This window comes from Monomorium pharaonis, chromosome 5 (genome assembly GCF_013373865.1).
Source record: "Monomorium pharaonis isolate MP-MQ-018 chromosome 5, ASM1337386v2, whole genome shotgun sequence".
NCBI classification, from domain to species: Eukaryota; Metazoa; Arthropoda; class Insecta; order Hymenoptera; family Formicidae; genus Monomorium; species Monomorium pharaonis.
The window spans coordinates 24,360,834-24,385,647 of NC_050471.1; the positions used below are offsets into that span (position 1 = coordinate 24,360,834).

Below are 24,814 nucleotides of genomic sequence, written 5' to 3' on the forward strand. Positions count from 1 at the left end.
TGCAAAGGAGTAAAATCAATCCCTGATTAGAATCAGTTTTCGTTTCTTGCATTATTATCAAACAATTATATTTTGATAAGTTTTCTAATCGATAAATCTCATTAAAAGAACTAAATTTTCTCCGTGAAATTTTAATCTCTTCTTTCATTGGTGAATATTAAAACAAATAGAAAAGGGATTATATATAATTTAATAAAGTAAAAGATAATAGACATACAGATTATTTACTTTTTCACTATTCGCTGGAGCGCAAAATTTACAGAAGTATTTTCCTTTTGTGTCCTTGAAGATGGTGTAGCATCTGGAATTGTCCGAGGTTGGCGTTAAAGTCTGAAAAGCATGCAGTAACATGAAATAATATGAGCGGGCAAGAAGAAGAAGGGGAGGCCCGAGATTTAGTAGATTTTTAGATTTTCAGACAACGAAATTACCATTATGGATGAAGAATATCAGGATGGAACATATGTTATATGTGGGATAAATATGGACCCGAGACGCAGGACGAAAGTAGACTGATCAAGAAAGTTTAGATGCGCACACAGTGTAAAATGGACGCCAATCAAATTTTATAAATTCATCCTACTCCTAACTAACTCGGCAATCTGATCGATGGTGTTTGTTTTACAATGAGCGCATCTGGGACGCTCTCTTTGCGAAAGAATTTTGTTATTTCCTTTTTAACACTGAGAATTTTCTGATTGTTTTATCATGTTTTATATATATATATATATATATATATATATCATATTGTTCAATATGACCACCGATATTAACAATGAGATTTTTCTACACCTCTCAGATCAACTCTCTCTCATCTAAAAGAGTACTTTATTAGAGTTATACTCTATTCTGATATTCCTGTGACATTTGGCTTGTTCTTTTTCGCTGCACTATAACAACAAGTTAGATTAAGACAAATATATTTTTTCTCATTCTAACTTATCGCACTAGTGCAGCAGTGCAGCGAAAAAGAACAGGTCAATCGTCTTATGTGATATTCATGATATTCCATAGAGTCACCTTCTGTTGTTTGCAGAGCAAACAAACTTCATTCAGCTGTTCAATTGCAGGAGTCGGCGAGCTAATTCTTGCTGGACGCTCGTTCTAGAACGGCAACAAACATTTAAGAAACAACGAAATTTATTTTCCAAGATGTTGATAATGCAAAACGTCTTACTTCTTGAGCAGCTGGATGATCAAGTCTCGTCTTCGATGCTATCCTTTCGGGGACATGCTCTTCATTGAACACATTTCTAAATGATGAACAAAGTTCGTGAATTTATAAATAATTATAAATTCTCGTCAAGATTATCAATTTGACTTATTGTATATTTATGATTGTTTACACATTTTTAATTGGATCCACTTTGTTTGACTTCAAGTGCAACAACGCTCGAGGTATCGTTCTGCTACTCGATGGCGTGGTTAACGTTCCGCTCCTAAAACGGATTTTATTTCTTGGTATATTGAATCGTCCGTTTCATCGAACCGTGCAACGGCAGCAGTCGATTTAACTATACATAAACGAGACGTGTGGCTGAACTCGATTATCCGTATTGCGTTATGTAAAATGATACCGCTTACATTTGCATGTGCGTCGACTCCTCCGGGTCTGTCATGTTTCTTCGTTCCGTCGCGCGTATAATTTCTTGATAGATTCTAGTGTAGTGTTCTTCTCCTCCTCCTCTACCCCTTTCCATTGTATTCTCTTTGATCGTCTTCTCTTTCTCACTTTCTTCCGTATTATCTCTTCTTTTTTCTACATTGGCGACGTGATCTAGGATCGTTTCTCCGACTACTTCGGGCCTCTTGGTTTTCGTCAACTTCTGATCGACGTCTTCGCTTATCAGTTTTGTTTGTTTGTTGCTATGATTGAACCGCAATATATAAACTAATTCTCAACTTCTAATTTGAGACAATATAATTAGAAGACTGTATGAGAGTTTCTTTTTTCTTAGAGTTCATTCTCGAAGGCGATCCACTTTCATGGTATATTGTGAGAAATTATGGTATATTGTGAGATACTTGGACTTTGAAGAACTTTATAATTTTAGTACAATTTAGTATGCAATTTAGTAAAATTTTAATAAATTTTAAAGAAATTTAATAAAACTTATTAGAATTTTGTAAAATTTTACTATATTAAAACTTTCTTCTCACTTTCGTTTGATTTCAACCCAATATTTCATTTTAAACTCACACTAATTCAGCAGTAAAAACAGATCTACACCGAAAGAAAAAAATAGTTGCAGTAATATCATAATTTATAGTCATTTTTGGACCTAACTTTTTATATACTTATATTTTTACAGTTATTGAATAATATAAATTATAATTTGTGTGAATTATACTCAAGTTCTCATAATCATAATATTGGTCTACGTAACATATGATATGGTTGCCAAAAATGGAGATTTTAATACAGTAAGTTGTACTAAAATAATGACTAAACATGATATTCCCAACTGTAATTATTTTTACCATGCAATTATAATTGCATACTTTTTTCAGAGTATTAAAGGTTTAAAAAATGTATTATATCCAGAGATTAATTATTGTGGAATGAAATAATCATTTTCTAACGATTGTATAAATTTATGACATACGTACGCAATATCCGGTATAGTGTGCTTTCTCTGGTCTGTTTTATAAGATGTTGTGACGGTAGTGATAGGTTGTGTTACTCTTGTAACGTCGTTTCCGCTTTTAGTACCTTTGGGGAGGAATTATTATTACTCATAAACGATGGTAATGTCATCGCGCGAAATTTAGAGTCAGATCTGAGTTATTGCGAATGAAACGCTTAGAATAATCTGGGCTGGAAATCGCTGACGAGACAAACATCTACTGAAAAGAAAATCGCTTCATTCTTTGAAGCAACATTTCCAATCTATGACTCTGAAATATAAGAGAATTTCACAATTCCGTATAATATTAGATTTACTCGCAACCTGCTGTGTTGCCTCACTCGTCATCGTTTCGTTAGAATTCGACTTCATTCTATTTGGACTTAGCGGTTCGGTATGTTGCTGCGTCAATTGCCGAGATCGCTGTTGCTGTGATTGTTGCTTTTGGGTCTTCGTCGTATTCGTTGTGCATTTGCACCTGCGGAAAAAAAACCATGTCACTCTCTGGGAAATTTCCTAGATACAAAAACTAGAAAGTTACCCAGGGCAACATGGCACGCCGCCGACCCCTTCTCCATGAACGAACTGCACGATAGCGGGGTAACCCCATTGTGGCGTATGTTGGAAACAATGAGCATTGGATACGCGTGCTCTTTCGATGGGAGACACGAGGGGTATTTGTTGATAACAAAACTCGCATTTACTCAACGTCTGCATTGGCGTCTCTGTTCTGATTGCCCTCGGAGTCTAATTTCGTCCGGAAATATGTATATGTAAGAATTTCAAAATAATTTCATTTTTAGTTTAAAATGTATACAACAAACGCACAGATTTCCCGCCGAATTACAACAAATATAAAGTAAATTTACGCATTTTGCGACCATGGACGGAAAATTTCTTTTATAAGATATAATGTCATCTGGCTAAATTTTTTTTAAGACTTATATTGAGTCAAATTATTTAACAATGTCATTACTGTTATTTATATATTTTGTAACTCAAATTTTTTATCAAGATATTTTATAAATCTAAATCTCCAAATTTTATAAAATTTACAATTTAAAAAGTTTTTTTTTGAATTTTTGTTTTCTTTTATTTATATTAAAGTTAATTTTTAGGTACAAATATTTAAGACTTTAAATAAATTTGGTTTTAATTATATTCTTTATTTTCGTAGCCATTTATTCATTTTGTTCTTTCAATAAAAAAAAACATCGATACTTCTAGTATTGATTAAAATATCCATAGGAAGATTTGTTTTTATAAGTATAAATTAAAATAGATCTGTCGGCGAGAATTGGACTTGAATCTGACTCACTTGACTCTCTACGACGGACATCTCTTTCGGTTCCGTTTGAATTTCGGCAACGTGAAGATTGCATAACGATGGTACGCAGGTAGGACAATCGACGTACTGCCGTCGTCGAGGGTATTCGATCTTACGATAGGAGTGATCGGGAGCTGCAACATCCTCCAATTCGCGGGGTATTCTGATGTCACTCAAGCTAGTTGTTGCATCGTGCCTCGTTATCTGCGTTTATGCTCGAGAGTTATGAAATTAGAATGTAAAACACATTGATTTTAAAACGGATACTGTATAATTTAAATAAGTTTATCAAATTCGCGAGTTTTATTTTCTCTCAGAAATAAACTTATTTCCTAATATTTTTTACGCATATACAAAATTATTGAATTAAATTAATATACGTTTTATTGGTTTAGTTAATAAAATTTAATTAATATCGATTTGCTTAAATTTCATATAATTTTTTAAAAAATATTAAGAAATAATTTAAATTTGTAGAGATAACTTTTGCGCATCAAATGAACTTATTTGAAATTAATAAAAAAATTTATTAAATTAAATTTAAATTATAAATCTCAGTGGTTTGTATAACTGAATACTATAATTTTGCGTTTGCTGGAATCTTTCTCTATTCAGTACTCACTCTGATACATTCTGATACATTCAGTTCCTCGACTTTGTGTGGTAAAAGTTCCGCCACACTATTATTGCAACATCGTTTACAGACCGTACATTTTCTTTTCCAAAATCTAGAGAAACAGATATTTTTATTATAATTCCATTGATTGGATCTGCTCGTCTTTATTTTGAGATCAAGACTCACGCGAGTACCATCGTGATGTCAATTAAGAATAACAACGCTACCACCAGACACAGCGTCGTCGCCACTATTTGTATCACAAATTGTATATAGACATTCAAAATGAATAAAATTCCGGCAACCCCGAAAAATATGAGACCGAGAAAGGAGAATATGGTCATCTGTAATAATTTTTTATACACTGAGAAAAAAGTAGTTGACTAAACTTTTCAATTTTATTTCTATTTTTTAAATTTAATATATAAATATTTGAATTAAATTTCAAATATTTTTGGTATTTAAATTGAATACATAAATATTTTAGCTGAAGAAATTTAGTCAAATTGAAAAATTGAATCAAATTAATTACTTTATTCCTAGTGTAGAAAAATATTTATATTTGTAATTAATATTAATATACGTATTTTTTTATCTGGAACCAAGAAACACTTTGCACTTGACGGTCATTAATATTTTGTTAATAATGCGTGCAACGTGTACGATTATTCCTTTCTTTTTGTTTGTTAATATAACAACGTTAATGATCCGCATTGCGTCGTGAAAGACGCTTAAAATTTTAAAGATATCAAATTTCGGTGTTTTTTTCACGTGACTCTGATTTTACTGAACAGTAGAGCACACAGTGCGGCGTAAATTACCGGAATAATGTGCAAGGCGCTCTCTGCAAAGTGGCTGATCAGCTCGACGGCCAAGACGAAAACGTATACGCCTGACAGAACAATCAAGAGAATGCAGGCGAGGGCGCTTATCGGCATAGGATCCATAATGATCATGTAAACCGTAAACGCAAATAGTAGCAGTATCGCAAGCTGTCGCGGGAGAAAATTTTATAGACGATAGGTTTATTCTAACTGATTTCTTTTTTTGATATTGTAAGATGCAATCGAACGAAATAACAAAGTGTCTAATACGCACAAATTGAAATATTCTTAGTGGTTTGATTAGTATCGATACACATTTGCTGGCTTTGGACTGCAACAGTTTCTGCTGATCCGAACGCTTCTTTATTTTCGGCATTTTTATCCTCACTGTTTTACTTCGTGCTATTTACCAATATTTGATGTGATAATGTTGTAACGTATAATATTGTGATACATCATATTACAACATAAAGCGAATGCAAAACACACATACCAGTAAAAAAATTCTATCTGCAACCTTTCGATACTTTTGACGTTTGCAAGGACATGTGCGCATTTTTGTTTCCCTGATTTGAAATCATCGTCGTGTCGTAAAATTACTAACTTCATGTATATTTAATTTTCCATCTTTATTTGCCACAAATTTACATTTTAATACATTTTTCTTTAAAGCTTATTTTTCATTAAAAAGCGTTTTTGAATATTTTATTACAAAACAATATTTTATATTTTAGTCTTACTTATTTTTTTTTATGTGTACCACTCGCATATGAAACGCAATATTTAGGATATCTAAAAAAATTATTATTTGTTCCAAGAAGAACATTAAAGAAAATATGATATAAATTTGTTTTCTTCATTTTTATTGAATTTAATTTATTGAATTTAATTTGAGAAAAATTAAAATTAATAATCGCAAATTTATTTTAATTTTTAAAATTTTTTATATATTTTAAAACGTATATATATATATATATATTTTATTAGAAAATTGTGATATTTTGTGTTTTTTGATTTTATCAATTTCTTTATACCGCTCGTATATAAAAAAAATTCAGGATCCTCGAAAAATTATGCCAAGTTTCGATAAAATATTCAATAAGTATATACTTTAATTTTTGCATCTTTACATTTATTTTTTTATACAAAATACAAGCATTAGCTGAAAAAAAAAAAACATATAGAGTATGAAACATTAATGAACAAATTTTTGTGTACTTTATCAATGCTGTAAATTTATCAGCTGCAATCTGGCGAATACTTTTTATTTAAAAAGATGAATAAAGACAAGTAGATAAGCTAAAATAGAAAGAGATCTTTTCATTGCACTTAAAAGTAGCATAAAATTTGTTTATTTGCAATATTCTGTAGAAATAAACGCTTTAGGTACAAAAATGGACGGATTTGTACGCGAATGAATATCTTTCTTTCATCCGAATAGCAAAGAATATTTCGGTAATCGCGGCTGTTGTGCGAGGAGATTGTAATTTCGCGTTTGGTCTCGTTATTAGACAATTACTATAACTATGCTAACTCTACTAATTACTAAATCTTTTCTAACGATAATTACATGTATATATTGTACGGCCTTATACGCTACTACGTTGTGATAACAAATATTATATAATATTCTTACTATTTCTAATACGACTTTATATGCATATGTTTGATAATTTTACAGAATTAATATTTTTAAAAGATTGTACAATTCATTTACGAGTTGTACAAAAGATTGTACAACTCGAATTCTTCCTCCGGGAAAGAGATATTAAAATTGTGACGATTCACATCACCAAATATATTCTTTCTATTTTTAATTTCTCAAATTTCTTAACTCATAAAATATTGAGGTGTCAAATTATAACGTAAATTTCAAAAAGTTCGGTGAAACTGCTTATAATAAGGTCTAACGATTAAAATCTTTCGTATGTTTCTTCCTTCTTTCTTTTAAACAAACTATCCATAGCTTTGGTGATACCGGCGAGTTCTTCGACTCGTACGGATCGACGGACTTTCTTGCGAAAACGCAGGTATTCACGAGTATCTCACAATGGCGATAATTTCCGCGACAAATGCCACTGCGTTGACGAATGTAAACACGGCCGACGATATAAGCATGTCCATGTACATCTTGCTGGGATGGATCTCATTGTTGTGCACGTAATAGTAATGGCCGTTCATGTGCCGCCAATTGTGGACTATTAGACTTCCGGCCACGACGTGCATAAATCCGCCCACGGACGCGAACATCAGCAACTGTAACATGTCAATTGATCGTGAGTTAAACACACACTCGGCATTAGGTGATGCTAGCGTGATGAGAAACTCACGATGGGGCTTTACGTTTAATTTTTAATCACCGACGGAAACAAGGCGGAGGACGCACGCAGACGACGCGCCAGCATGGCGTGGCGCTTGACGTTCAATTTCGCAATCAATCACGAAGCCTGACGGTTCTCGGCGGTTTAGGAAACTTTATTTTTAGTAGCTTTTCGACAAGAAACTTTATCTTAGTCAAACTCTGGAAGACACATTACTTTTCGTGTCAGTTTTTTAAATATGTTTTTCGCTTGCGTTAAGTTTATGATTAATATGTTGGTATTCCTGAATATTTCAAATTTCTTTGACAGTATAATAGTTTCCTTTAACTAATTATTTAAAATAATATTGAATCTTATATGGAAAAAAAGTGTTTTAAATATATATATATATAATTTAATCGCTAACAAAAAATAAAAATTTTTTTAAATTGTCTTCACGGAAAAATGGAGTTTAAAGAACATTTTGAAATTAGTAAAAAATTAAGTTTTTCTATCACTTTTTTCTAAGAGTATAAAATGTTTATGAATTATACTATTCTAAATATGTACAATTAGTGAAAATATGACAATTGTACATCCTTATTAAATCATCATCAAGAACGGATAAAAAAGTTGGGTTAATATTAAATTAATTTTAAATTACCATTAAATTAATTTAATTCTAAAAAACATTATTTATAAATAAAATGTAATTTGTCAAAATGAGATTATTCTATCTAAATAACAAACAATTACATTATGAATTGTGAATTGATATTTTATTTGTAAATTGAATTTTGTATGAAATAACAAAGAAATAATTTTGGGAAATTTTTCTTAGATAAATTTTTAACTCAAGAAAAAATGAATAAGTTAATGTTCTTGTATTTTAAAAATAACTAATTGAAATTAACTCACTTAAAATTAATTCAGTTAAGTTAAAAGTTAGTTGATAACTGATTACCTATTATAAACAATGTTTTTCCACATCATTTACCAATATCGCAACAAAATATTGTTTTTATCGTTTAAATGGTTTAATTTATAATTTACTATTGTGAAAATGGCAATGCTAAAAGTCCCGTTATTAAAAGATACACTTATACATGAGCGAAAGGTCACGTGACCCTCTTCCATCTTTCTTAAACTGGAAGCCTCCTTAATACGTTGAAGATTTATAATATCGCGATTTGATCGTTTACTTGAAATCGAATTACGTGCGAGAAGTCTTGTTATTATATTTGCTTTCACACTCGGTTACGAAGATATTTTTCCGTTGTTTATCGAGATAACACAGTCGCAAATGTGCCATCGATTATGCATGCTTCGTAACACGACACATCGCCGCCGGCACGGCGCGGCGCTCGTAGTTCAAGAGATTTGCACAGTTGAAAAGTTTTTAATGATTCACGAGCGATGATATCTCGCGCGCTCCCTGATGTGTCCGATCCGACGTGTGTCGCGTGATTTTTCACATTCGGTGACACATTCGTAAACGGCGTGTAAAGAGACATTCGAAGTGTGTGTACCGTGCCATCGTGCAACGAGGCCTTGATGCGTCCGCTAATTAACGCACACACGCCGTCGTCGCACGCCGCCGCCGTAATGACTCAGCTGTACAAATGAATAACTAGGTGTATCTAGTCGCAGCCTATGGCGTTCTTCGCTATGGACATAACGTAACAAGGACATGTTTAGAGTGGTGATACAACAAGGATATGTTTGCAACATTGCTGCTCGTCAATTTCCGAGTGCAAATGCGCCTGACGAGAGGGAATTGAGAAAATGTTGCTTCTGTACAAATATGCTCGGCATATTTTTCGGAATTTTTCATCTTTTCTAAAATTCTTCTTATACGTAAATTTTGAAATATTTTAGGATTTTTGCGATTTCCCATTTTATAATTTTCAAAGAAGACTTACAAAGTCTGGCGTTTAACGTACTCTTCAGAATTCATATTCAGAAATTTGAAATATATAAATTCTTTTTAAAGACGTTCGTAAAAATATTATGAAATGCTGGGAGAATTTTTTTTTTAGTATAACCACGCGAGAAGAAAGTTTCGATAACGGGATACGAAGTGCGCTGCAGTCGCGCTACTCTCTATTTGATTAAATCAAAAAGGTACTTGTCGCCTTGAGCATTTTGATGGTTACATATTTCTCTGTTGAAACTTATTTCGAAAATTATTCTTTATGAAGGAAACAAAATTACACAAATGTGAAGCAGTTGAAAAATTTCCAAATTTCATCTACGGAAATTCCGTAATTAATTCGAAATTAATCTCCGCTTTTCTCGTAAAAAAAAAACCGTTGAAATATTCAGAATTGTAAAGATTACCCTTGGAATCATCTTATAGTCTCTTTGACTTTTATACCCTGGGATGTACAGAGTATAAACTTGTTCATGGATACTCTTCCTTCGTGAAGAGGCCACGGATGATAAATGCGCCATCCAGAGTGAGGCTCGAAGGTAACTGTTGTTTAAATTTTAATGTGTCTTATAGAAGAAAGTAGCATTACCGTTCTTTTCGGCACGCGATCGCCCAGTGCGTGGCTGATGATGAAGAGCGCATTGATGAGAATATAGCCGGCGATCGTGACGTATATAGTGGCAGCGTCGTCCAATTTAAATCGCGGCCTATTATTGAAGATGCGCTGGAACGAGTTCATCGGATCGACCACCAGTCCAGTTGCAAAGATAGATAGTATCTGCATATCGGGACGTGTTAAAAATTAAATGTATGCTATCTACAACTGAACGCATGACAATCGTAACAAATGAAAAGCGAGTAAAGTGTAGCAAATAAAGATGGGAGTAAAGGATGGAAAATGCATCGTTGTGCAGATTAAGAAACGCGAGATTCAAAATTAAAATATGGGAAAAACTGATCGAAGATTAAGATTATTTAATTATTAAATCAATTGCATTATATTTCTTGAAATATTTTTTAATAATTTTTCAAAATTCTCTGTAGAATTTTTCGAAATGTTTTAGAATTTTAATATAATTTTATAACTTTTTGGATAAAATTCAGGATTTTTGATTTTTTTATATAAATTGGAACACCTTTTAGAAATCTTGAAAAAATCTATAACTTTTTTAGAATGTTTTATAAATGTAAATTCTGAAACATTCTAAAATTTCTACGATTTTCCGTTTCAAAGAGAACTTATAAAGTTTGAAGAATTTTAAGATCCTTTTCAGAAATCTTCATAAATGTAAAAATATAAATTCTGTAAGAAATAATAATTTATGTGCAATAACTGAAGGAATTTTTTTTAAGTAGTGCAAGACGCAAGGATAGAGAAATTTGAAAACCTTTTTCATGAGGTTTGCAGGAAGAAAATTTCGATAACGCGACACGAAGCCCACGCTACCTTCCATTCGATTAAATTAAAAAAGATACTCGCCACTTCGAGCACTTTGATGGCGATGGGCAGATGACTTAGAACCTTATGTCTCTTAGTAGTCGGCTGTTGACTCTGCTGGGCTTCGTCCGCCATTCTTACCCGTCGATGTTTTCCTCTTCCGTCGCCCAGTTTGAAGGATTTTCAGTTCTACTTGATGACGATCGATTGTTCCCTGTGCGTGCCACCCTTTGCTCAGTCTTGGCGACCCTAAAACGAGAAACGCGATATACATCGCCTGTAGGGGAGCCGCGCACGTAAATCGGAGGGGTTGAAGTCGAGGTGTACGACGCAAATAAAGGACTATAGAGCGGATTATTCGAACGATAAGATATTTCACTGTACTTTCCGTACATTCTACATCGATTTTCCTTGACTAAATGCGTCGTAAATTACATTTAAATGTCGTAAATCATTGAAGCTACTTTAGTATTTCGCGCCTTAGATGGCGCTGATGGAATTTTAGTTAAAGTTCAATTAAAGTAACTGATTATATGTTTACAGCAGGAACAAACATTAACAAACATGAAATATCTTTAGAAGTGAACGCGACAAGGATAACAGTAAGATATATATTTCTGGTCAAATTTATAATTTTAAGTTTTACGAGTGTAAACAAAAAGGAAGAACGACGAGATCTCTTCCTTGAATTAATTAAGATGAGAAAGGAATTCTCCTTAAATTAATCACTACTTCTGCTAATAAGTAAAGAAGCAAATGCACCACGTTAATGCGGTACATTCATTCCTTTCGACGCGTGTTTCGTAACTTCGGAAAATGAATTCCGCTCGTCTATTTTTTTTTCTCTTTACAGGACTGAATACGCGTACGTTACGTCACGAGAGTTGTGGCCGTGCTGTCGCGGCTGAAACTGGTTGTATCTAAATAGGCCTCGAGCGATACACGCTGAATAACAAATACTCGATCCATTGATTCACCTGACACGCGCCCGTCCACGTGTACCGTCACCTTCTCCTACCGTCGATTTCACCTCTCCGAGTTCTTCGCTCCTCGAGTTCGCCACGGGAGAAACGCGACGAGCTCGTAAAGCGAAGCCCCGGATCTTCGTCAGGGAGTGCTACTTCCTTTCCTCTCTTTTCTTCTTCTTTTTTTCTCTCTGCTATCAGAGAGACACTCTTACTCGCGAGCGCGACTGCCGAGGCGAGTTTAATGCGCGCAGTTACGACGCTGCGCGTCGCGACGCGTGCGTCGTGAGGAGGAAGAGAAATGTTTATCCGCGCCGTGCAGCGGTGCAGCCCGAACTGAAACGCAGAGAACGTATACGCGGCACGATACGCGACACTTTACGTACGAGCTTACGAGTTCTCCCTGCGCGCGCGCGCGAAGTATGCGCACGCTTCACGAGTCCCACGCTTACGAGCAGGTCGCACGCGCCTTGGGCGTGCGGTGCTTCGACAGAATCGACGTTTCGGTGCCTAAAGAGCCGCACCGGGCGGTAGCGCGCGCTTAGTTTGGCTCAGCTTAGCTTTCGCTTGCTCTCCGCGCCGGCGAAATCGGCAAAGATGTCGTCACGTTGCTGTCAACGGTAGGTCCTTTCTCTTCTCTTTCTCTCCTAGCTCGGTTTTAATTCCGAGTTTTATTGCGGAGTAGATTTCAGAAAGAGAGAGAGAAAGAGAGAGAAAAAATGTCACACCTCTTTAAAGGCGTTTTGGCAACAAGAAACGTAACGAGGTCGGGCTCTTTTACGCATGGTAGCGTTTGGCAACGCCAGGCCAGGTTTCCGGCCGCGTTTTTGCTTGTCTAAATATTTGCACTGTATCACGAATGTGTCACGGACGCGCGCGCGAAGTATTTTCTTCTGTTGTGCACGCCCTGTTACGTCACCGATTGCGAATGACCGTGCGTACGGCGATGTATCAGAAGTCAGACGTACGTCGCACGACAAGGAACTTTCGTTCCAGCTTCCTGTTAGTAAGCCGACTTAATTACGACACAAAAAACGGCGAAGATTATATTCTCTTCAATGACTTGAAATAAGTCTTTGTGTCATACAGAAATGTCAAAAATACGTTATAAACTTCTGAGTTGTTAGAAGTAGACGGAGCTCTTGTAGGATAAAACGCATTTAGTGTGAAGCTCAGTATGGAAATGTTACGAGTTACATTATAGGCACTGACCACAGACTATATCAGTACTTTTTCGAGTACATCTTGATAAAGTTTTTGTGTCTATATATTTTTAAGTTTTTTTACTAAAAAAATTATTATTTAAGTTAAAATGATTATTTTAAAAAGATATCTTGATATTAAACTTTTTTTAATTTTATAAATTTTCTTCAAAAATTATAAAATGTGAAGTCAAATATATAGAGTATTCCATTTTAATTTAAACATCTCGAATATCTCAAATATCTTAAACAAAAAATTGCTAAATATTTGAAATAAAAGTTGTAAGATTTGAAGACTATCAGATGACTTTTGAGTCTGAGACCCACTTTGGGTGATTTTTCGATAAAAACATATTTTTTTATTACAAATTTATATTTTAAAAAAGAAGAAAAAACTTTTTTTTGTGATTTCTTGACAAATCTCTAACCAGCGAACCATTCTTCAGCTGATCTTGCTTTGTTGACCAGAATGTATTTCAAAATAAAAACTTTGAATAGAAGTTTTTTACCAGAATATATAAGTATCATTTTTATAGGATTAAAACTAAATAAAGAATAAACTCTTTAATTAAAGCTGTTTTGATTTTAATATCAACTAAAAATTACCGAAATTTGAAAACCATATAGGTTTCTTAGGTTTTATTTTTTTCTTCCTAATCAACATTACGACAATATATTTTGGTCGTAAATGCTCGAATTTTGCTCCTAAAATTAGTCGTAAAGATTAAAATAATAAATAATTTATATTACATTGACTTAAAATCATTCTACAGAACACAGATCGCAGATCACGAATGCGGAAGCGACTACCTATCACAAGCGTCAATGATAGTATATTAATGTTTTTGTTTGGCTGGTACACTCACGTTTACGACCTGCGACCCGTGTTTTGTATCTTATGTAGAATCGTTTTTATGAAGCATAATTGCCACATTATATCTTTATAATATCCTTAATATATTTTGCTGCAGCTTTAAATATCCAGTAAGCAAGAAACAATTTCTAAATGATCTTCTGCTTCGCTTCTTCTTTTGCTAGATTATCGAAGTATTCTTCATATCAATACTTTCAATTTTTTATAGTTTTATCTCGTATATTTTTTGCTTCGCCTGACCATACGCTGCTATCGAAAAGCTGCTGCACGCGACGGCAAATGCAGCGGGAATTAAATTGAAATTCACAATGAATTTCCGCGAGAGCGACTTCCCTCGCTGGAAACGCACTCGATCCTATTTCATGACGTTATTTTGACGTTGCAGCGGTGCAAGGACACACATCGTAATTCTGCAGGCTGCCTGGCTACCTGCCTGCCTGCTGCTTGGCGTGCGTATCGAAAAAAAGCCTCGCTATCGCATTACACGCAAACGCGCGCTTATTACCGTCTCGCGGTATTAATTATGGCGACGCGGTTATTTTTAACTCATTAGATTACCAGATTACCAGATATCCGGATTACTAGATGCTCCGCCAGATTGTAATTGACTCGTAATTCCGAGCGCTGAGTTTCAATTGTATATGATAATTAAGGACGTACATACGTGTCATATCTCAAAACATTATTAAAATATATAATATTGAATTAGAATATTTGTATAAAATTTGTGTATGATTCTCTCTGCAGATTGCTTGAAAAATTATTCAAGTTTCTGTTTACTCTTGATTCTCATGTTTTATTGCATTCTGTATTTAATATTTATTTGCAAGTTTGATGAGAAAGTAATATTACGAATTAAATTAAACTTTTTTACACTACTAATGAAAGTACTAACAAAACTTTAATAAATATTTGTGCAAAAGTTTATTTGGATTTACTTGTTTAAAAGTTATTTACCTAACTGCAGCAAACTATGGTATTATTTGCGTTGTATAATCCATTGTAAGCAAAATTACTTGTTGTTTTGATCTTTGCAGCTGTTTTTCAAGGCCATTCGAATATTTATGACAAAGTTTGTCGTTAATTAGGAAAAAACAACAAATACAAGTTTTTCAATTTTGATAACTTTTAGCTAATATTTAATTAGCATACTTAAAACACTTTTAAGAAACGATAATATTATTATAGTTTTTAATGTGCAGTTTAATAACGTGCAGTTTAATAACGTCAAAGTTTGATTAATTAAATATTTAAATTAACAAATATCCAAATGATCATGATACTATTGTATTATTTGATTGTCACATTTTATCAACTTTTCGCATATAAAAAGTTAATTTATTTAAAAGATTGTATTAATTTTTGCTAATAAAGATAAAAATGTCAAAGGAAATGATTAATTTAGAATTTATCTAAATCAATGATTAAAACTTTTTATTTTTATAGATTTGAGAAACTATTGCGCGTACTTTCGTAAACTGGCTTCTACTTCAACTGGCTTTGGTTTTGCGTTGTTACAAAAGAAAAAGTTATTACAAAGAGAATAAGCGAACTGCGACTTATAGGCTATCCTTTATATAGGCTATACTCGTTCTAGCAACATTGCCAGAAACGAATCGTCGTGATATCGATCCGCAAGTTGCACGACGAGCAGACTGCGATCTTTTACTTTCCATATATCGCGATTATTGGGTATCTATGTCAACTCGTCCTCAATGAAACATTTATAAAACGTATACGATTGTAGTTACTTTTCGATGGTTGTACAAGTGCTTAGGTAGCAATTTACTTGGCGACGATACGTAAAATATTACTTTTTTATCGTATTAACTTGTTCTTTAAGACATAAGAATTGCAGTGGCATAGGATATGAAAACCGGAAGAGAAGGAAAAAGTCTATAGACCTATGTCTTAGATTAACAGCAGGACAACTAAAGAATTCTGACTATTTACATGAGAAATGCTGCATTATGTACACTAAAGAATTATGCAAAATTAGCATAAAAATTACTTGTCATTTTCTTTTCAAATTGTTGGATTTTTGTGTCTATTTATATATATAATTTAATATATTTTAATTCGACATGGGTCATCGTAAACTTTTATTTAAAATGTTTAAGACGCATGTTTACGTTTATTACGTCCATTAATTATGCGGAACATAATTTCAGGGAGCAAAATATGAAGGGAAAGTCCCAGTCTTGAATTACAGTCAATTTTTAGCACCTCTTCTCTTTTTCTCTTCCTATGTAAATGATTTATATTTATTTAAGGGATATTTGTCTTGTTACATACTGGTTTGTAACTTAGTCAAATTAGGCGTGACCTCCGTAATTAACGTGATTACGTACTCGGCTCGTGGGTGGGTGCGTAATCGTGCCGGTCATCCGCGACGATCGCCAGGTCAAGTAGATTAATTGGTGCGCACGACTGGATCTTAAAGGGCCCATGATGAAATCATCCGGTGGAACGTCACGGAGTCGTTTGTTTCAAAAAGGGCGTGAGTCATATTTTGTATAGTTGCACTTTCCATATTCGTCCTGGTGTAGTTTTCTTTAAGTTTTCACAATTGAGCTTCGTTAAACAAAGGGGACATCGCGCATAATTGTCGACCGCGATATGAGTTATCGGTCGTTAGACGCGGAAAAAAGTCCCAGACATGTCAAGGAGAAATAAATTTTCATAGGCGCCGCGACGTAAAAATATCTAAAAATGTTGATTTTTCCTTAAAAAAAAAAAAGAAAAAATTGGCAAATGTTTATTTGTAAAAAGACGGAGACATGAGTGATACATATAAAAAGATATCAATTCTACTGCTAAAATAGTGATTACTCAATTTACTTTCTTCTTTTCAATAACGGTTATCTTTAATAAAGAATATTTGCTTGACAATAATCTTAAAAGATATTTGTCACAAATTTTAGAAGAACTCATTATTGTACAAAAAAGAATTTATGTGTACTGTTTTAAGGAATATTATAATATTTTATTGAACAAGAGTCAGAATAACGATGAGTAAATTAAATTTTAGTCTTAATATTTTTGATAGAAAAATTAAATATACTAGAATTTATAATATGTTTTGAATAAACTTAATATTTTTGTGATGACTTGTAACACATTTTTGCGAATACATGAACTCGTGAGAAATACTTGTTGCAAGTAATATTTACTTAACTCAAGTAATTTATAGCATTTTTCTGTATAACAAGTAAAGTAAACATTACTAGGACGATTTAAGTAAGCACGAAATATATTAGAAGCCGTTTTATTACAAACTTTCTAATAAACTTTATTTCATATACATTACAGATATTTTCAAATGGAAAGTACACATTTGTATAAATAAATATGTATAAAAACGCGTACAATGAGGAAACTTTGTCTCTCTTCAAAGAAGAACAAGGTTACTTGCATTTTCCACGAAGAGAGAAACTTTTATACATAAAGAAACGTGCAGAAACTAACAATATACCCAGAGACACATTGAACGTAATCTCTCCATGGAACGTAATCGTAACAGAGTTTAATATATGAAATTTGAATTAGTACGTATTGTTAGTTACAGCATGAGCTGATCTTGATGAAATCAAACGGAAGTTTTTGTACACTCTCTAAATTTCCTAGAGTGAAACATTACTCTAAAAGAGTGAAAATCAAATATATCTAAGTTCGAGTGATTTGTCACTTTAATTAGAGTAAAAATGCTCTCTATAAGAGTGAACTCTAGGAAATTTAGAGAGCATATTGTCGCTATTAAAATAATGTTTATCTATTTTATCTTGTAATACTTTCCCTTCTATTGAAATTCATCCTTGGCGTAATGGAGAAAGCTTAATATTAAATCTATCAGGTACGCTGCGCCTTCCAAAACGCACAACGAGCCCACGGCCAGTCCAATCTGAAATTGTTAATTTTTTTTTGTTTAACACGAGATTAATCATTGCGTTTATTGTCAGCATAAAAATTGAAGTAGAACATTTATACATATTTTATTGATAAATTAAACATTTATATTTTATTTTTTAAATAAATATTTAGAAAAAATGCAGTTACTATAAATATTTAGAAACTTATACCTATAGCTTTTAATTTTTCAGTAGTTTTTGTGTAACTTTATTTTAACTTTAAGTTAAGGATTCGACTTACCTGTCTCTCTGGCGCATCGTATAGGAATTTTTGCTCAGGTTGGTAACCATGCCAGTAATGTAGAGCTGTTCCACCCACAGCCACGAACATAAAAGTTCCAACGAAATTCATGATGATTTCCTTTAAAAAGGATAATAAGTTTTCATTAAATGCTTCCAAATCTTAAATGCTGAGCTGCATCTTTAATGCTTCCAAAATCTTTTAAGATTGTTAATTTGTTTGTCTTCAGTTTTTATTTAAATATTTTTTAAATAGGAAATGTGCATCCTCTGGAAACTTTTCTACAAAGTTTTTCATATATAATTTTTCAGAGTTTTTATATAAATTTTAGAATTTTGTTACAATTTTTGTATAATTTTATAATATTATATTTGAGAACATTTTTCAAATATTTTACACGAATTAAAATATTTTTTAGAAGTGCTGAGAAGGTCTATATCTTTTCTAAAATTTATTATATAATTTTAAATAAATATAATAATTTTAAGTAAATTCTCATTTTATAATTTTTAAGAAAGTTGATAAAGTTAAAAGAACAGTTTTTAAGCTATTTTTTTTAGAAATCATAATTTTAGAACAATATTTCTTTTAACAGTATTTATCAAAAAACTTGTAAGTTGTAGAAACAAATTACTGATTTTTGACACGTTTTGGATATTTAAAATATTACTAAATATTATTCAATTTGAACTTTTGAGATTAAATGTCGTTTTGCGGAACACGATGCAATTCTATTCATTTTTACTATGTTTAACCTGAACTATTCACTCGAAGACCGTCAAATAAGAAGAACAAACACTTACTACAAGAGTTTTTTTATGGTCAGTACTTCCAAAACAGTAGCTGATAAGGACAACGCTTGTGTAAATGAAGAATCCGACAAATACACCGGAAGCAACAATTTCGGCATCGGGATTCTTGTCTTCGTTCAAATTCCAAGTGCCACCAACTCCTAGAAACTCGCCACCATATCCCGTACGATACAGGATTAATACAATGAGGTTGATAACCTGCAATAAATCAGTAAATTTAAAAAGTACTTACATATATATTTTATCTATCGTAAAATAATTTTGCAAAGTGTCTTTTGCTCATTTTAAGGACAGTAAAAGTAACAGAACTTATTAATTAAATAATAGATTAAAGAAATTGATTAAAATCTCTGCTATTTTATGGATAAGTAGAAAATTAATTACTGGCAAAAAAAATTCTTATATATTTAAATCTTTTATATTTTTAAGATTTTTAATATTTTAAATTTATGAAGGATTTCTAAAAGAATATCTTAAATCTTTTCAGATTTTATAAGTTAAAAAATTTTATAAATCTTAGAATATTTCAGAAACCATATATACAAAGAATTTGGAAAAGACATGGTCCTTGGTATATATTTTTGAAAAGTGTTCTAATTTATGTAATAAATGTAAGAAATTAAAAATTGTTAATAACAATTTTAAAAAATTTCTGAAAAACTTAAAAATCTTATTATATATATAGAATGCGAAAATTATTTTTTTAATTAGTTTCTATCTTTTTAGTATGACTATTATTTTTTATATTAAACAGAAATTTTACAAAAGAAAGGAAACTAATATAAATATATTTTATATGGACATTACATGGACATATTTTATATATGTATATTTATATATGTTTTTATATGAAACATTTTTTTCTGGGTTGGAATCTTATGTAATGATAGTGAAGCAATGTTAAAATTTAGAATAAAGTTTCTTTTTTAATAATATTAACGTTTTTGAACAAGTTAAAAACTTTGAAATATTTACGGTAAATTTTAGGAAGATAAATGAGCAATAAAAATTCGTTTCTTAAGTGAAAGTAATTTTATGTTTACAATGCTGGTGAAGAGTTTGAAAATTTTTATTTTTCTCGCATCTAATGAAAGGTTAAATATCTTGATGGAAAAGATCGTAGAAAAATTTTCGACCCTGCATTTTAAAAAACAAAAATAAAGTTCAATTTGTGAAATTTTGTTCTTAGATTATTATATATAAGATCAAAATTAATATTTTTGCAATATTTTTGTTTTACTTTGAAGCGCTGCAATTTTATAAAATATTATTGAACAAAGTTTAACAGAATATTTTGAAGAGGCTTCTCAAGATTTAAAATGCTTTTTGAAAGAAATTAATAATGATTTTTGGTAAATCAATGATGTCGAATTTTTTGTGTAAAAACTTATCTTTAATAAATTGGTTTTACTTTGAAAGGGTTTATGTGAAAAAAAGAAAGAAATTGTTATTCAACCATTTGCACAAATTTTTTTAAAATTTATTTTAGGAATCTATTGTTGAACAATAATTATTTTTATTAAAATATATGTTTATCCACTTTTTATTATAGTTTTTGTAGGAGAAAAGTTAGTAGCACTGATAAAAATGTAAGTAAATCGTATAAAGTAAGATTATTTATTAATGGAACTGATTTCACACATAGGTACACCCATGTCGCAAGATCGAAACGTTGATCTGTATATGAACAAAAAGCTTTTATTTTGAAACAAAAAGATTAATACTGAAAATTTTTAATTTTATGAAAAGTTGAGAAGGTTTCAAAGTATGATAGAATTTTGTTATCTATCATAGAGCGATTTTCTGGGACATTCTATAGTTTTGTAGCATTACAAGCGACGGCAGCGTAGCGTATCGCTTGCTAAACAACGTGCGTTATCGCAGGCCGATAAGGGCAGTAGAAATGATTCATATGTCGTATAAGAATGTCCCTTGAATGAGTGTGTAATGATAATGACTACGCCTTTTTATAACCATCCACAATCATTGAATTTATTGAATTTGCGTTAATTAAGCAATTTACTAATTTATTTACGACTAGCGTTAGATTTGAATTAGTTTTCCTATATTGAAGTCTTATTATATTGTTAGTATTTTAATATTCTCTTTGATATTTTATTAAATTTAATCTCTTTTTAAGCTCAATCCATTATCGTTACTATTTATATAAATTACACGAAAAAAAGAAAAAAAACACTTCATGTAGCCAAAAAGAAATTTGTCAAATTAGTCGTAAAATTTTTAAAATAATTATCTGATTAATAATTTTAAGAATGCTTGCAAATAAATTAAGAGATATAATTCCGTTAAGAAATTCTTTTTGTTGAAAATTAATTAAAAAAAATGAGATAATGTTATTTATCTCAAAATAATTACTGAAAATTCTTAGATCTTGCTGAAAATTGTATGCATTGATTGAGCGTATTTAAAAAGAATTTATTTCAAATTGATAAGATATGCTTGTTATGGGATATTCCGTGGAATTGTCCTTTCTTCTCTCCTTCTTTCTCTCTATAGGTATTATATATTCTCACACTTTTCACGATATATAATATGAGAACTAAAATACAATCTCCTCACCAACTTTAGCACTTTGATCACTATACTCGCAATAGTCTGCAAGGACACCATGTTTGCAGACTTTTAGGCACCTGCCTTTTCACCGTGAAAACGTACGTAACGAAATGAAACTTGCGCCGAGATTCAGGTGATGCCGAAGTAGAACCAAGCCCTCTTTATCTAATCAGATGATACAGAGAGTACGTTAAAATGGGGATAAGAACTGGGGAGGACAATCGCACATGCGCGATCTTATCTAATAACGATAATTTAAACTTCAGCCGCACATCGTAAAATTATCATGTCGTACTTCTTCATTTTTGCAACTGAAATAGCGCATTTATTAACAAGTATTCTTTTATAGGAGCTCGGTCTGGCGATCAAGCCAGAACAGATCGCCGAAATGGAGGCTCACGTGAATGACATCGACTTCGAAGCTGTCGCCAGGGAAGAAAAAGCGACGAGGCACGATGTGATGGCGCATGTTCATGTATTCGGTCAACAGTGTCCTTTGGCTGCACCTATCATCCACCTTGGTGCGACCAGCTGTTATGTGGGCGACAACACGGTATATTTTCCGTTAACCGTATTATAAAAGTTTTTTTTTATTTATCTTAAAAATAAAAGGTTATTATAAAACTTCTTATTATCTTTTTAAAACGAGATACGAAAAAGCGCTAAGCATCTTTCTATTTATGTTGAAAGGTCTTCTTATTTCAATCTGAGCAGCTTTAATTCTCCTAATTCGAATTATGAATATCACAAAATTATGTTATCTGACACTCAATCAAAGTAATACATATTTGAAGAAAAGAAATCTTTAAAGTGCGTCGATTAAAAACAATATATTCTTTTTGTAAAAAAATAATTTCTGTACAATTACTTAAAAAAAAATTTTATTACGTATATTTTATCATGTATCTTTTACCTTGGTAATAAAACACAATTATATTTTCAGTTACTGATAATCAATGGTTGTGCCATTAGATTTTCTACGTGTTTTGGTGGAACTAACTTATTGAAATTAACTTGTTGATATTGTTTCTTGTTATAGGACCTCTTGATACTCCGCCAAGGTTTCGACATACTGCTGCCAAAGTTAGCCAGCGTAATTAAACGGCTCGCGAAATTTGCTTACGAAAACCGTGATCTGCCCACCTTGGGTTTCACTCATCTTCAACCCGCACAACTGACGACAGTCGGTAAAAGAGCGACGCTGTGGCTGCAAGACTTGCTGATGGACGAAAGAGCTATTCGTCGTGCCAGGAACGATCTGAGATTCCGCGGAGTTAAAGGCACAACGGGCACCCAAGCGTCTTTTCTTCAGCTTTTTAATGGTCGGTCTATTCAATCTGCAATTCTTCGGCTTTTACAAGAAAGAAATTGGAAAATGTTTCATGAAGCTTAATGTCAAAATTTTTTAGATAATTTTAATTAAAGGTGATCTATTTTGGTGAAAATTTTTCTGAGAATTCTTTGTATAATTTTTCAAAATTTTTCAAAATTTTATAATTTTGTAGAAAACTTCTCAAATTTTTAAATATAAATTGGAACACTTTTCAGAAATACTAAAAAAAAGTCTATCTTTTCTAAAGTTTTATATACCATATATATGAATTCTAGCATATTCTAAAATTTCTACTATTTTTTATTCTAATTAAAAAAAAAAAAAAAAAAAAAAAAAAAAAAAAACTTATATAGATTAGAGTAAAATAATTTTATTCACTTCAGCATACAAAACCAAGAAAAAACTTGGTTTACAATTAGTCTACCATACTTATTCATCCATGTTAATTAGAATACTAAATAACTTATGTCGCTAAATAAGCCTAAATGCTTACTTAAGACTTGTTGCCTTCAACATGTTTAACTAACACAGTCATAAAAAAATTCACCTATCTCTTTACTTAATTATCTAATATTTCCACACACATTTATCTATTTCACGTTTTTTAGAGTCCTACCGAACTTCTCTTGTTTTGTTTTAAATATCTCCTTCTAACATATTTAGAAGAACTTATAACTTCTGACAATGTTTAAGGTATTTTTTCAAAAATTTTTGATAAATTTAAAATATCACAAATGTTTAAATATTATGAGATATTAGAAGAACGTTTTTATTAGGATAATTTAAAAAAATAATTATAATTATGTTGTCTTATTTTGACTTTTAAGAGAAAAATAAAGCAAATATGGTAATTAGATGTGAAATAAGATAATGAGAAATTATCAGAAATAAGCATAATTAGCGTATATGCATATAGATGTAATTTAGATTTTAAATAATAACTTAAAATTTATATTAACAGGTGATGCAGAAAAGGTGAAGCAACTGGACGCTCTCGTAACTAAGATGGCCGGTTTCGAAAAGTATTATGGCGTCACCGGACAGACCTATAGCAGAAAAGTTGACATTGAATGTTTGAATGTTTTGAGTTCACTTGGTGCAACCGTTCACAAAGTAAGTTCGAATTGATACATTTGTATCCATGGCAGGCATGCACTTTTCTTTTAAGGATTTCTAAATATCCATCATTTTTTTCTTTGAGAAATTAAGTCATTAAGAAGTCACTTGGTTTCGAATTAATTATTTCTTTTCTAATCTTCCTCCAGATTTGCACGGACATTCGTCTTCTCGCTAACATGAAAGAGATCGAGGAGCCCTTTGAGAGCACACAGATAGGTTCCAGCGCAATGCCCTACAAGCGGAACCCAATGCGCTCCGAGAGATGTTGTAGCGTGGCACGTCATCTGATGGTTCTCGTCAACAACACTCTCCACACCGCGGCGACCCAGTGGATGGAACGAACGTTGGACGACTCAGCAAACCGCCGGCTTACCCTGGCGGAAGCTTATCTGTCGGCCGACTCGATTTTAATGACTCTTCAGAACATCACGGAGGGATTAGTCGTTTATCCCAAGGTTGTTGCCAGACACGTGGCACAGGAACTGCCCTTCATGTCCGCGGAGAATGTAATCATGGCCATGGTGAAGGCCGGTGGCGATAGACAAGTACTAAATGCTTTTTATTAGATATTTTATGAATAATTTTTATTGTTCTTTCAACAAGACCGATTAATTCAAATGATTAAAGAGTAAAATCTAATTCCTTAATTAATTTTTATTTTGCAATTAATTAGTTAATTACGTGATTCTCTGTAACTTAAAAGTTTAATAATATAAAGAAT

At 32.1% G+C, this 24,814-nt stretch overlaps 4 protein-coding genes across 6 annotated transcripts in view; 1 reads left to right on the forward strand and 3 right to left on the reverse strand.

Annotated features, from left to right (window-relative positions):
* The window catches only part of LOC105834668 (adenylosuccinate lyase), a 31,534-nt gene that overhangs the window by 6,191 nt on the left and 529 nt on the right, over positions 1-24,814 (forward strand). The window contains exons 1-5 of one of the 2 annotated variants that reach the window (XM_012677329.3): positions 12,516-12,650; positions 21,991-22,194; positions 22,681-22,963; positions 23,936-24,087; positions 24,240-24,638. In XM_012677329.3, the coding sequence (XP_012532783.1) occupies positions 22,030-22,194; positions 22,681-22,963; positions 23,936-24,087; positions 24,240-24,638 (999 nt within the window). In that variant the 5' untranslated portion in view covers positions 12,516-12,650; positions 21,991-22,029. Of the gene's footprint in view, positions 1-12,515; positions 12,651-21,990; positions 22,195-22,680; positions 22,964-23,935; positions 24,088-24,239; positions 24,639-24,814 lie in introns of those variants that run through there. The other variant, XM_012677327.3, reaches the window with a different exon arrangement.
* Positions 189-4,306, reverse strand: LOC118645537. The gene is made up of 3 exons (XM_036286814.1): positions 3,946-4,306; positions 3,169-3,374; positions 189-3,105 (listed from the first exon to the last, which is right to left on the reverse strand). Exons 1-3 carry the CDS (start codon positions 3,964-3,966, stop codon positions 2,865-2,867), a joined length of 468 nt encoding a protein of 155 aa, XP_036142707.1. The 5' UTR covers positions 3,967-4,306; the 3' UTR covers positions 189-2,864.
* LOC105834669 lies at positions 6,505-12,379 on the reverse strand. 2 transcript variants are annotated; one of them, XM_012677331.3, is made up of 4 exons: positions 12,043-12,379; positions 11,108-11,314; positions 10,217-10,405; positions 6,505-7,650 (listed from the first exon to the last, which is right to left on the reverse strand). In XM_012677331.3, the coding sequence occupies exons 2-4, from the start codon at positions 11,198-11,200 to the stop codon at positions 7,429-7,431; spliced, it is 504 nt and encodes a 167-aa protein (XP_012532785.2). In that variant the 5' UTR covers positions 11,201-11,314; positions 12,043-12,379; the 3' UTR covers positions 6,505-7,428. The 2 variants fall into 2 exon arrangements, with proteins under 2 accessions (XP_012532785.2, XP_012532786.2); XM_012677332.3 differs by lacking the exon at positions 12,043-12,379 and adding an exon at positions 11,935-12,026.
* Positions 17,359-21,810, reverse strand: LOC105834670 (protein snakeskin). Its single transcript, XM_012677333.3, has 4 exons — positions 21,648-21,810; positions 19,059-19,265; positions 18,256-18,375; positions 17,359-18,007 (listed from the first exon to the last, which is right to left on the reverse strand). Exons 1-4 carry the CDS (start codon positions 21,696-21,698, stop codon positions 17,906-17,908), a joined length of 480 nt encoding a protein of 159 aa, XP_012532787.1. The 5' UTR covers positions 21,699-21,810; the 3' UTR covers positions 17,359-17,905.